Source organism: Vitis riparia, chromosome 19, assembly GCF_004353265.1.
Source record: "Vitis riparia cultivar Riparia Gloire de Montpellier isolate 1030 chromosome 19, EGFV_Vit.rip_1.0, whole genome shotgun sequence".
In the NCBI taxonomy this organism is placed as follows: domain Eukaryota; kingdom Viridiplantae; phylum Streptophyta; class Magnoliopsida; order Vitales; family Vitaceae; genus Vitis; species Vitis riparia.
In genome coordinates this window covers 2,423,423-2,437,552 of record NC_048449.1, presented here as the reverse complement: position 1 = coordinate 2,437,552, position 14,130 = coordinate 2,423,423, and the positions used below count along the sequence as shown (strand labels likewise).

Below are 14,130 nucleotides of genomic sequence, written 5' to 3'. Positions count from 1 at the left end.
TATCAAAACTTAAATATGGATAAACACAACTCTTGAAAAAGAAGGAACCACTTCTTTATAAAATAAAATAAGTAACACTTAAAAAAAAAAATGTGAAAATCATATCATTAATTTTGATTTTTATATGAAAATGTAAAAAAGTAAAAAAAATAAAAAATAAAATAATATGATAATATATCTTAATTTAATTTATATATATATATATATATATAAATAAAATTTATCAAATAAATAAATATTTTTAATATAAATATATAAAATATTATATTTTAAACCTTTAAATTTATTTATTGTATATTTAGTTTTATATTATTATTTTATATTACTTATTTATTAAAATTATTTTATGTTTAAAGTGTTTATAAATAATTAAAATTAAAAATATATATATTTTTGATAGTGCGTCTTGACGTTATTCTCCCCCGTTTCTGATTTGGTAAATACTTTTTGCATATAAATATGTATACCTAAATTACGAAATACGCAATTGGCTTCTCTGTGAGTACGAATCTCTCTCTCTATCGTTCTTCTCTTTCTCTCATAGATCTCTCGATCTCCTGCGCCCTTGCATCCTCCGATTCGTATGCTTTCTTATTAATTATCTTCTCGCAATTGCAATTTTGCGTTCAAGCCCCATTTTAATTTCAATTTTCCCCAACTTTTTTTAAAAGGAATCTGTGTCTTTTTGTTTTTTCCCGGTTCAGTTTGTTGAATTCCTTGTGGTTTTAGCCGTTGGGGGTCGGAATTGAAATGGGTATCTTTTTAATTCTAGGGTTTGTTTGACCGATTGTGGTAACCCTTGGATTTTTGTTGGTTTCGAAGGAAGTAAGGGTTTCTTTGGTATGTTTGCAGGGATTTTCGGTATACATTTGGGTTTTGGTTTCCGGAGACTTAATCGGTGAAGCTCTATGTTTGTTGAGGTAAAAAAGGTACCGAATTTCAATCTTTTTCTTTTGGATTCTTTTTTTTTTTTTCTGTAAATTTGGTCTCTGGTGACAATTTGTGTGTTTTTTTAGGGAAAAGTCACCGATCATGATATGTAACTTTTATTTTTTTGGTTGCCGAGAAAATTGTTAAAAAGGAAAGGAATCAGAGAATAAAAAATTGAATTTTAGGTTATATTTTTTTGGGTATTTTCTAAAAAATTTGAAAATCTAAAATCTGTTCAATTTCATGTTCTGGTTTTTGAATTTTCCGGTCCCTAATTAAAAGTCGTCTAAGGTCTAATGTTAAAATTTTGAATTCTTTTATTTTGTTGCCTTTTGTCAACAAGCAAGCGGAATGTAAATGCTTGAATTTATTTTAGAAATTGTGTTTTTGGTTTGAGTTTAAATTCTGATTTATTGTGAAGTTTGTTATTTTTTTGCTGTTTCTCAGAGTGGGAAATTTCATTGGCGATCATTTAGGTTTGTTGCTTGCATATTCCGTTTTTATTGTTCTTGCAAGATTGGTCCTTTTTAAAACTTAGGTCTACTTGGATTTCGTTGAACTGCTATTGCAGTGATAAAACCCAATAAGCATTTTTACTTCTGGATCATTTCTTAGCCATATAACAGATATATTATTTTCTTTTTATTTATCCTTTCAATGTTTAAATTGGTTCATGTGGTTTCCACACTGTATTCCAAGTGGAATGAAATTGCTTTCTTGTTAAAATTTATTTATACTGAGTTTTGATGAATATATTACAATGAGAAACTTGCTTTATCAGTTGCTTTTTTGCTTCAAAATGACTATGCTATATGGGTTTTGAAATTTACATCTTGAACACATATGTGGTTTTCTTTCTTTTTCTTCTTCTTGTTGTTTCACCTTGAATGTTGCAAACTTTTGCATTGCCTTTGTTCTGATACATGGTCTCTTATATTATGCCTCCCTTTTTGTTTCTGTCTTGCTTAACCTTGACTGCTGATGGTGTATTGTGCCATCTCAGTTCATTGCTTTTTCTCCTTGGAAATTTTGTTGAACTTCTAGGTAATTGTGCTGTTATCCAGTAATACAGGCAAATGTATTGAATTTAGAATGCAGCAAAGAAGTAGAGCTTCTGTGATATACTGTTTTGGACAAATTCAGGTGCAGAATATAAATGTTGTTGCTAGATTATTATGAATAACGCCTGTGATAACACAAAGTTTTGTGGTAGTTGTGATGTGTTGGGTAAAGTAGAATCAAACAAATAGGAAGAGAATCAATGAGTTTAGCCAGAGTGCCCTTTTGCCCTTTTCCCCTCCCTTGTACAAACCACTACAGTTGTTTTTTTTTCAACAATTCTTCTTAGAAGGGTTCTTTGGAATTTGGAGTATGTCAAATAATCCATTTATTGGGTATAAGTGCCTGTTTATGAACAACTGTGTAGATTAGTTTAGTAGATTGTACTCCTGTGGAGAATTTCATATGGGGACAAGGACTAAACTTTCATTTATTATTTGGATCATTTCAAGCAAGTTAGGGGCAAGTACTAGACATGAGTCATTCTTTAGTGTTTTGAGGTAGTCCCAAACTTTTGTATTTCACTTGGGAAGAGCATTCTTTTCATGGAAATTGGAATCAGAGAACAAAGGAATTGTTCACTCTTCTCATAATCAACAAAACTATAGGATTTGATATGCTTCATTAAGAAGCTAATATAGAATATTCTAAATTAAGAGAAGAGGGATATTTGGGTTGTTTATGTACATGATCTCCCATTTTTGAACTCTTTGAGAATATGCAAGGAGGTTGAATGCCATGTCCCGATTTTGAGCTGTAAGTTGAACATAGATGGAAATTTATTTGATGACTTCTCTTTCTTTAGTTATTCATTGTCTATCATATTCTACCACCTCCTACTTGAATTAAGGACACATAAATGACTGGGTTGATGAAAGGTCGCCAATTTAGATTTTCTCATGATATTTAGATGTCTGCTTATGTTTTGGGTTATTATTCCCTGATGATATTTCTGACTGCATCTCTACAAATATTTTGACTTCAAGCAGGGACGACTCACAGTATTGAATTATTCAACAACATGGGGCAAAGAAATATGATGTGCACTGGTCAGATGATTGATTTGCAAATGGATGAACGGAACCAAGGACATCATGTTATCAGTGTAACAAATTTTCCACAGCCTAATATGCACAGCATGTTATCAGCTCCAGGGAATTCAAGTAATTTTGATGTACGTCATTTACCTGAGCATTATGATGGCTCTGCTATGTTCTATGGGATTGGGCAGTACAATGGTGTTCAGCATCATCATCCAGTCCCAAGTCTTGATATGGGTGTTGCTCCTGGATCCAACATTTATAATCCTTACTTGACCCCTTCATCTGGAAACCGAGGGTTCCCTGTTTCTATAAATCACGGACCATCTGATCAGTTGCCATCTTCCAGCAATCATGGAGTCATTGGAGTTTCTACAGATGAGTATGGGAGGGAAAATCACTTTATGGATGGTGTTAGAGGTGCATGCAAACGAAAGAATGCTGAAGGCATCCTGGGGAATTTTCAGTATATTAATGGCTTAGCGAGCTCTAGTTCTTCAGTTCCTCCTTTCAATACAAGGCATCTTGAATCCGGGGTTTCCATGATGGATTCTGCATCTTTTGCCCAGCCACAGTACAGAGGGAATAATGCTCCTTCAATCATGGAAGTAGGATCTCACAGAAGTGTGAGGAACAGATCAGGTGCTGTTGGACTGGATTCTGTTCTGGCACATAATCATAACCATTTGGTTCAAGGAAACTATATTGGCCATCCTTTTCAGCCTTCTGGCAATCCCTGGGTCGACCAACAATCAGGCAATAACGGTAGTGATGGGGGAACTTTGGCCTGGAATCATGGACCTGCTTTACCTTATTTGCATGGTATATTGTCATCCCATATATTTGTTTCTCATTTTAGGTTTTTGAATGGAAGCCATTTAATGACAAAATCAAGTTTTATTTCTACACATTGACTTTATGGTCAACCGGCTGGCTGTAGAAATATTTCCAACAGGGATTTTCTGAATCATGTCATGTATGTGTCAGATATGTCTGTCCTCGCCTCCTCCCCATGTGTGTGATATCTCTCCCTCCTTTCCTGATGTAGGACAACTCAAGGATGGCTGCCTACAATCAAATTGGTGGGTTAGGGTTTTTATCTTTTAGGGTTTAAGGAGAGGAACAAGAGATAAAATTTATGGCAGCAAAATAAAATAAAATAGACAAAAAGAAGATAAGGAGAAGAAGGGATAGAACCTTAGACTCTCACTAAGCTCTTCTAGGAATCTCACCATTGAAAATTGCAAAGTATGCAAGAAGGCTTCTTTAGGAAATGCAAGTTTACTAGGATTCTAAAAACCTATTATGACTCTAATTCTAATTCTCCTATAACTTAATTAGCCAATACTAATTTGACTCCAATAAATACTAATCCCAATTTAATTCCAACTAATACTAATCCTACTTTAATTGCAACTAATGCTGATTTGAGATATCTTGGAGATTCATCCTCATCACTCCCTTTATTGTCTTTTTTTATTTTTTTCAATGTTTTTGTCAGATTGCATTTTGTATCATTAATTCATTAACATACTTGTTGTAAATTTTTGACAACTTAGAAGTGGTTCTTGCTGTTTGAGACCAGCTTACTTTGTTTATTTTCAAGGAGCTTGTTTGCATTGTGACAAAAAGAGGCTATAAAATAAATAAATAAATAAATAAATAAATAAACAACAACAACAAAGCCTAAGGAAAGTCAGTTTTTGACAACTATGTGTATAGGTGGTTGTTGCTGTTTGAGATCAGCTTACTTTATTTGTTAAGGAGATTTTTTGCATTGTGACAAACAGAGCCTAAGGAAAAACCAGTTATACTTGTTTTGTTCTAATAGTAGCTATAAAATATATACACTTATTATATTTGTGGCTTTCTGCCCCTTACTATATTTGCGCTCACTTAACAAAAAAAAAATACATATATATATATACACTTATTACATTCTGATCTAATGATGTTTCTCCCATTTACTTTCCAGGGAGCAATATCAGTGGAGGTTCTAGAGAGGCTGGGAATGTGGGTATACAGGGATATCATGATACATCTAGTGGCAGAAGTTCCACAAATTACCTTCAACCTCCTGTCCTTCACCGGCCCCATACTCTTCATTATCCACCACCACCACCACCACCTATGCAAGGAGCAAGAAGCCATTTCCACCCTCAAGTGGTGGCATCTTCGTATAGACTTCCCACAATTAGTTCACGTGGTCCTGTGCCTCCTCAGGTTGGTGTAGAGGCAGGGCCCAGGCATCCAGGACCTGTTCCACCAACTGGGATTAGGATATACCGATCTAATCGAGGGGGTGTTGCACCTGAGGCAACATCGAGACATCATAATCTTCCTTACTTGAGAATGCTCCCAGCAGAAGTAATATTTTCTCACCATTTCTGCAATTTTCCATTTCCTCTCTCTCTGTCTGTGATTTTGTTTTATTTGAAATGCAGTATATGGTATATTAGCAGTCATCAACTGCTTGGATTCTTCTGTAATATGCATTAACATGTGCCATATGTTGATGTATGTAGGAAGTTGCCATACTAGATCTTTCAGCATTTTATGAAGTAGGGGATCTCATTGACCATCACAGAGATATGCGATTAGACATAGAAGATATGTCTTATGAGGTACCCACAGGAAGCTTGATTACTTAATCTTTGTAAAGAAGGTTTGATTGTTGGATATGGGCAACCTATATATGAATGTATTGCAGGAGCTTCTTGCATTGGGGGAACGGATTGGTCACGTAAGCACTGGATTGTCAGAGGAATCCATTACAAATTGTCTAAAAACTAGAACTTATATATCTTCAACTTGTCTCAATCTGGAAGAGGCAGCAAGTATGGATCTGGAAAATGATTCTTGCATTATATGCCAGGTATTGTCATATTACTCAAGCAGTTGAAAATTAACTTTGTGGAATGGCTGGGTTCTTGTTGAGGGCCAGTGAGTGCTTGTGTTTTTGTTGTTTTTTTTAGGTGACACTTTACCTATCAAAAAAAAATTACTCAAGCAGTTGAAAAGCTTGTTATAATTTGACCTTTTCAGTTTTCATTCCAATTTTTATCATATATAATTTAATGAATTCCAACTTTCTAGAATAATTTTCAGTTAGTTTGCCAAACTTGCTATTTTCTCTAAATATTGTTGTAGTGGTATGTATGCTTTTTTCTTCTTTAACATGGCAAGAGCTTTGCTAGGGGCTAGGGCTAGACCTCATTAGTATAATAAAATAGGAGTATCTTAGCATTAGGAATTAGAATATAGAGTAGGTGTCCTTATATTCAAGTTAAGTTCACTATTTGATAAGGCTTTATTTATGTTCTGATTAGAATTTTAGTGGATTCTATTTTATCTAGGCTTGTAGTTTATGTTTCCTATTAGGAATGATTCAGTCAAGATTAGGATTGATTTCCTATTATATTTGGGAACAGAGAATTTTTCATTCACTATTTGTTCGATAAAATTATTTGTTAGAAAACTCTCTCTCTCTCTCTCTAATTTATTCAAGAGTTGTTTTTTTTATTCCTTTCTTAATTCCCTTTTCCCCATTCTTTTTCTGGTGTGTCAAATTGGTGTCAGCCCAAAAATACCTAGATCTATACTTTTATACCATGGTTGGACTTGGTAAGGGGTCATGGTGAAAGAGGGAACCAAGATCAACCATCAGAGATGGTGTAGATGAGGTGAATGATTGAGGATTTGTCACAAGCTGTTCAAATGCTTCAGCGATGTGAATTGATGGAAGCCCATATGAAGAGTCTGGAAGGCACTGTACTGCCTTGGACATAGCAGGAGGTAGTCATGAGGAAGAATCTTTTGAGGTAGAAGAAAACCCCTTTTATGATTCTAGACAAATAGAACATCAAACAAAATGAGTTGGAAGATAAGTTGGTTCATACACTTGATTTGAATGGAGGAATCAGAATTGAAGTTGCTGATTTTTTTGGGAAGATGCATGCCGAAAATTATTTGAATTAGGAATCAAGTTTGGAGAAACCTTTGGTTGAAGAAAGAAAAATGTTGTTTGTAAAGCTTAAAGTTGAAGGGTATTGTTCTTCAATGGCGGAAGAGAGTTGAAGGGCCACATAGTCGACAAGGGAAACTAAAAGTTAGCACATGTGATGAGAATACATGAAAGCTAAAATGCAGAAACAATTCTTACTGGCTGATTATGTGATGGAGTTTATGTGCAGTTCCACTCATTGGAACAAAGAGGTGCCTCAGTTGGGTGGGTGTATGCTTCTGAGTTTGATAAATCTCTCTACTCAGGCTGGTTTCAATGAGAATAATGAACAAATTATATCTCATAACCTTATGGGCTTGAATTCATCAATTAGAGATGAGATGGGAGTGGATGGTTTGTTCAACTTGGAAGATGCTTGACAATATGCCTTAATGGCCAAAAAGAAGGTATGGTGCAAGAAAACCTATTTCTGGGTGCTTTGATGGTGTGTCACATAGGAGACTGCTGTTCAAAGTTTTTGGAGTGATCAAACTGGGAAAGAAAAAAAAAAAAAAACTAGCAGGAAAGAATGATGGAGTCTACCATAAATAGTTGAATTGGTGATATAGTAGCATCTGTGTTGATAAGGGTGTAAAACGTTAAAAAATACTGAAGTTTGAAATGAAAATAGCCTTGTTCCATTAAAACCCAGGCAGCATGTCAAAAACCAGTTGTTTTACTTGTGGATGACAACACCAAAAGTTGAATAAAAAGATTGAAGCCAATATAATATTATCAGCAAACATGTATTATACGGTTGTAAGGTGTACAGTGTTATTCTTGATAGTGGTAACAGGGATAATATTGTTTCAAAAAAGAGTGTTGAAAAGTTGAAGTTGTCCATTGAAAAGCATCCTACCCCTTACAAAATTGCATGATTTTGAAAGGGAACAAGGTGCCAGTTACAGTGAAGTTCCCTGTGGGGAATGCTATTAATGATGAGGCTTGGTGTGATATTGTGCCTATGGATGCTTCTCAAATTCTATTTGGAAGACCATGGTTGTATGACAAAGATGAGGTCTATTTCACAAAACCAAACACATATTCATTCTGAAAGGATGGTGAGAAGTTGACAATGCAGCCCCTTAAGGAGGAAGACACTAATACCTACAAAACAGCTACATCAAAAGGGTTGTGACAGCTCAAAAATTTGAACAACAGAATAGATCACATGAGTGATGTGAATCAAAAAATAGATGATGTTGACTGCAAAAATACTATCCTTAAAGAGATGCTAGTTTTTGATATCATGAAACGAGGTAACGAAAGTATGTGGATTGGAGAGGAAGAGCTGAGAGCTGAGAAACCTTGAAATGGCTAAAGTTTTCTTGTCAGTCTAGTTTTGATGCAGAAGCACTCAAGAAATAATGCTAAGGCTAAACTGCCTTAGTGTAATAAAAATAGAATTTTTTTAGTACTAGGAATTAGAATTAGATTAGGCTTCCATATATTTAAGTTTCCTATTCTAATTAGGTTTATTAAATTATACTTTATTTAGAATTCAAGTTTATTTTTCCTATTAGGAATAATATTAGGATTGTTTTGGATTAGGATTGGGATCTTAGGTCTATAAACATTTACTATTATAGACAATTATTCAGTCCTTATATATACAATAAAATTATAAAATTAGTTGTTAGAAAACAATCTTGAATTTATTCAGAGTAGTTTTTTTATTCCTTTCTCTATTCCCTTCTTTCATTCTTCTTCAGCTGCACCGTATTTCCCAGTGCCCTTTATTGCTGAATAATAACCAAGCCATGAAGCTATTGATATATCATTATTTTAGGTCACAAGAAGAAAGCTTATATTTCTATTTGACAAATATGCAACTTGGGATTTGTTTGCAGGAGGAGTATCGGAATCAAGAGAAGATTGGATTTCTTGATTGTGGGCATGAGTACCATGCAGGTTGCTTGAAGAAGTGGCTGCTGGTGAAGAATGTCTGCCCCATCTGCAAAGCCCCAGCAATGACCCCAAAATAGAAGGATGTATAAAGGAGTGGCGATGGTTGAAAGCTTATGCAGGCAGCCCTTTGTTTTCTGACTAATCTATCTTATCTTAACCAAGTTGGTACTTCGTTATGTATCATACCGTATATAAATACAGGTATATGACTAACACACTGTTTAAACCATTTATTTGTTGGCTTTCAGTGACTGTCCTGGGCTGTCATAACTGTACAGACTTTGTCATTAATTCATGGGTTATGCTCTGGATGCACTTGTGTATTAACTTTCAGTTAACATGTCACACTCCTTTGGAGTTATGCATTGATGTATATGATGCCAGTCCTCTGAAGTTATGCATTGATGTATTATAGTATACCATTATAACCTTGTCCAAAGTCGAAAATCCATTATTTTGATTTACTTATTTGTTTGTTGGGTGTCAGACTTTTGAAGCGAATGAATGATGTTCTGTTTGCAGGTGGGTTTGGGTTAAAAGTTGGATCAGTGAATTTTAAGATGAGACACTCTTTTCAGAGATGTTTTTATAATTTCCTTTATAACTTTGGATATAAATATGTGAGATTTTACGTGGAGATGATATATGTACTGTCAGCATAGAGTCAGCATAAGAGGGGAATTATGAGATTCCTTGAAGAGAGAAGAATATGTTTGCATATAGGGTAATTGTGAAAACCAACATGAACTAAGAGATGGAAGGGTGATTGTAAGATACAATGTAAGGAGATGCAGCAATGTATTGGCATAGGGGATTTTGTTAAATCCCACATGGACTAACTAGAGCTATAAGGGTCTGTGTGCTTGCCTCGTATGCTAGCAACTTGTGCCGTCGAACCACTGCCAAATCTTGACATGATCCCTTGTAAGACTGCGTCATCCCTGGTCTTATTCCATAGACATTCATGGGAGCAAGTTACCAGTCCTTGAGGCGTTGGTATGGCATCATCCGAGCTAAGGTGCTACATAGAATCAACAAAAGAGAAAAATTGAGTCCAACAATGTCGCATAGGAGAGAGACTCGATGATGACTGGAGAGATGTATGGGCGATTGTGAGAGATATGTTCTTAACATTTTGGGTTGCCATGCATGTTTTGCTCTGAAGTACACAATATCCGCATGAGGATCCCCAAAATCTTATAGGTCTTACCTGCAAAGTATGTATCCAAAGCATATAACATCCATAATTGCATCCATCCCTTGGTTTATTCCTCCATTATTATAATCTTTTAAAAAATGCTTAAACAAATTCTTTGAATCCTCCCATTTTTACGTGGAAAACCCCGTGAAGGTAAAAAATCATGAGGTGTAAAACTTTAAACCTAAATCCATGAATCAAGTCACATAAATTTATCTGGTTGCTTTATTTTAAAAACTTATTCTTTAGAACTTACAACTTGATCTACGTTGGCGATGCAACAATCTCCAATTGTTCCAATAAATATATCCTAATCTTGCTAAAGGGATGCAAGTCTTCCAATCTTTGAATTTTTTTTTAGAGAGTAAGAATAGTATGACAAGTTAAGTTGAGTCTCTCTCAATGTGTTTCACAAAAAAACACATTTAGGTAGAAAATATGTAAGAAAAAAATTAATGAAATTAGAATCAATTTAGAAATCATATTTTATTAAAAACAATTTAAAAACTTAAGTGTGTTAAAAGAATTTGGAAAGATTTCATATGTTAAATTAAATAAAATGTGAATTTTTTTTCTTTTTAAAATTCTTAATTTTAAATCTTCAATTGAAAATTCATTTCCAAATTATTTTTATTATTTGAAAAAAAAAACATCTTTTTAAATGCTAAATTTAAAATTCTTTCCAAATTAATTAAAACATTTTAACTTAATTAAAACTTTCAATTCAACTCTACCTTATAAAAAAACTAACTTGTATTTACTCAATCCGTTTTAGAAATACATGTGACTCTTCTATTGAGGAAAAAACAACCTTGAATTTTCAATGGAAAGTAAGGTGATGTTTCTTTTTTTTATTTATTTAAATCTAAATAAAACTTTAATGCTTAATAATGTTAAATATTAGATTGTTTGTTTTTTTAATATTTTATTTTTATTAAATATTAAAAAATAAAAGAAAACAATATATTATTTTTTCTATTGATGAAAAGTTTATTATAAGTTATAAAAAAAAAAAAACTTAAAATCTAAAAACAAATTGCTTTAAGTCAAAAGTTGAAAAAACAAACGTCACCCAACAAAAGTTATATTCACCGATTTCTTATTACAAACAAGGACAATTTGATCGAGTCAACTTTGGATTCCATTCATATATATTTTATACATACATAGACCTAATAAGAAGAAATAAAATAAAAAATTTCTTCTTGATTGATTTGATGACAGGAAAAGACTATATTCATTAGGAAGATAGAGGCAATCTTTCCAAATTAGACTCATCAAATCAACAAATGACTTTTGGCCACACTAAAAATTAAAAAATTAAAAAGGTCAAATGATTCATAATGCATTTAAAAAATAATAATATAGAATTGGTGTAAGTCATTATGTATGTTAAGGTGGTTATAAAAAAAAATTAATTAATATATTTGGTTGATTTAGACTTTTTTGGTATCCATACATAGAGCAATCACTATTTAAAAATAATAGAACAAAATTAATTAGAATAAGTATCTATAAATATGAATAGATCAGTACTTAAATTTTACAAATATATCAAAAAGATAAATTAATATTTTATAAATTCATTTTAATTATACTGATTGATATCAATATTATTTTTAGTTGAATAAAAAATTTAAATATTTTAACGTTTTCTATTTAGTCAACGTCATCTAAAATTTATTTATTCAAATGAGTATTTTTTTTTTCATATATTTTTATTTTTTAAAAGCTTTTTGAAAAACATTTTTTCAAAACTCTTTTATTTTTAGACATTATGAAAAAAAAAAAAAAAATATTCTCTTTGAAAATGTAAAAGTTGTCAAAATATTTCCAAATTTTCAATTTCTTCTTGGAAAACTATACAAAAAGTTACCAGAAACACTTCCAATATATTCTATTCGAACCAAATTCTCAAAACATTATTTTATTTTAAAAAGTTTTTCAAAACAAAAAAATTGTTTTCAAAATTAGTTTCCAAACAGGGATAAAATCTTAACAACTTCTATGCTTATGACTCGACTATGATGCTTAAAAAATAAAAAATGTGGGACTTTGAAGTGGGCAACGCGTTTTTCTCCCTCACCATGCAAGTTCATCCTCGACTCTTCAAAGATTCCTGTAAAACCTGCGAAGTCATGGGGCTTTGACTTTCATTGACTGTTGAATTTTAAAGCTTAAATGGTGGCCAGAGATGAACTTTCATAAGAAAATATAGGAGATGGGCTATCTTCAAATGAGTCGATTTTTCTTCTCTTTCATGGCATGGATGCTGTTGCTCTTACAAGCAGCAGCTGATCATGGAGGCATCAGCCACAGCAATGGCAGTATAGGAGTCATTGTTGATTATGGTTCCCGTGTGGGCAAAGAAGAGAAAGTAGCAATGGAGTTGGCCATTGATGATTTCTACAACAAGACTAATCAACGATTGGTTTTGCGTTTGAGAGACTCTCAAGGCGATCCTCTTCGCGCGAGGCTTTCAGGTAAAATTTCCACAACCACAGCCTTCAGATAGTCTCTATTGATATATATAAGAATTCTGGGTAATATGAAATCAGTAAAAAACACTAAGTTGAGCTCAATGCCATCGTGTAAATTGGCAGAACTATCATCAATGATGGCATACAGTCATAGCATACTATGATCCGAAAAAAGCAAAGTAGGATTGATATGAACTGAAAAGAAAGATAATGAATGGTGTTTCTAACCATAATGATCTGGACTGCAGCCATGGACCACATAGAGAAGCAGCAAGTGCAGGCCATTGTAGGCCTTCAGACTTGGGAGGAGGTGCCTTTAGTTGCAGAAGTTGGTGGCCATGCTCGTATTCCTGTTCTTTCACTGGCTGATTCAACTCCCAAATGGGCAACAGATCGGTGGCCATTCCTGGTTCAAGCCTCACCAAGTAGGTACTGGCAAGTGAATGCAGTGGCTGCCATTGTTGGATCCTGGCGATGGCGTTGGATCACTGTGATATACGAGGACACTGACTCTGCTGCCACTGATATCATTCCATGTCTTGCTGATGCCCTCAAGCAAGTGGGTTCAGAAATTGGCTACCTTCTGGCTCTTCCACCATTTACTGTCAATTCCTCTTCTCCTTTATCAGATGAGCTTGAGCGGCTTAAAGGAAGGCAATCAAGAGTCTTTGTGCTTCATTCCTCTTTATCAATGCCAGTGCGTCTATTTCAAACAGCTAACGAATTGGGCATGATGGAAGAGGGCTGTGTTTGGATCATTACACACAGCACCACAAGTCTTATACATTCTGTGAATTCTGCAATCATCTCTCATCGATGCAAGGCATTCTAGGAGTGAAGAGCTACTTCTCTCAAAGTGGACCATGGTTCCAGGAGTTCGACTCAGATTCAGAGAAAAGTTTCATTCCTTGTATCCCAAGGAAGACAACCAAGAGCCTGGGATTTTCGCTCTGCAGGCATATGATGCTGTATGGTCTGTGGCTCTTGCAATGGAGGCATATTCAAGCAGCCAAAAAGGGCCAATCCAACCATTATTAGAAAGAATAGCACTCACTGATTTCCATGCACTAACCAGAAGAATCCAATTCAACAGGCGAAGCTTGGCTCCACTGCAAACCTTTCAGATTATTAATGTGATTGGAAAGAGTTACAGAGAACTCGGGTTCTGGTTCAAGGGATTTGGTTTCTCCAAGACTACCAATGAGAAAGAAAAATGCGGTAGGCAGCTCCGATTCCTTGGACAAGTGCTCTGGCCAGGATACCCTTGGTCTGTTCCAAGAGGATGGTCTCTTCCAACAAGCCAAAAACCATTGCGGATCGGTGTCCCCCGACGTGGAACATTCAAACAGTTCGTTAACGTGACATATGATGGAAGCCATTATTCTGTTACCGGATTCTCCATCGAGGTTTTCAATGCAACTCTAGAACACCTGGGATATCCTTTAACACACGAGCTCATTCCTTACAATGGCAGCTATGATTCACTGGTGGAGCAGGTTCATCTCAAGGTAA

The 14,130-nt window shown here is 34.3% G+C and overlaps 1 protein-coding gene across 2 annotated transcripts; it reads left to right on the top strand.

The window, feature by feature from the left end:
• The first annotated feature begins 479 nt into the window (after positions 1 to 479).
• On the top strand, positions 480 to 9,379 carry LOC117908965 (probable E3 ubiquitin-protein ligase ZFP1). Of its 2 annotated transcripts, none has more exons than XM_034822830.1 (7): positions 480 to 581; positions 853 to 920; positions 2,979 to 3,851; positions 5,005 to 5,396; positions 5,555 to 5,653; positions 5,740 to 5,904; positions 8,883 to 9,379. In XM_034822830.1, the coding sequence occupies exons 3-7, from the start codon at positions 3,011 to 3,013 to the stop codon at positions 9,015 to 9,017; spliced, it is 1,632 nt and encodes a 543-aa protein (XP_034678721.1). In that variant the 5' UTR covers positions 480 to 581; positions 853 to 920; positions 2,979 to 3,010; the 3' UTR covers positions 9,018 to 9,379. The 2 variants fall into 2 exon arrangements, with proteins under 2 accessions (XP_034678721.1, XP_034678720.1); XM_034822829.1 differs by having other exon boundaries at positions 853 to 929.
• The last annotated feature ends 4,751 nt before the right edge of the window (positions 9,380 to 14,130 follow it).

Excerpts from the sequence above, each read along its gene's own strand:
- LOC117908965 (XM_034822830.1), top strand. The coding sequence starts at position 3,011 with ATGGGGCAAAGAAATATGATGTGCACTGGTCAGATGATTGATTTGCAA. Across the intron at positions 3,852-5,004 it reads TGCTTTACCTTATTTGCATG|GGAGCAATATCAGTGGAGGT; the intron begins GTATATTGTCAT and ends TTTACTTTCCAG. Across the intron at positions 5,397-5,554 it reads TGAGAATGCTCCCAGCAGAA|GAAGTTGCCATACTAGATCT; the intron begins GTAATATTTTCT and ends TGATGTATGTAG.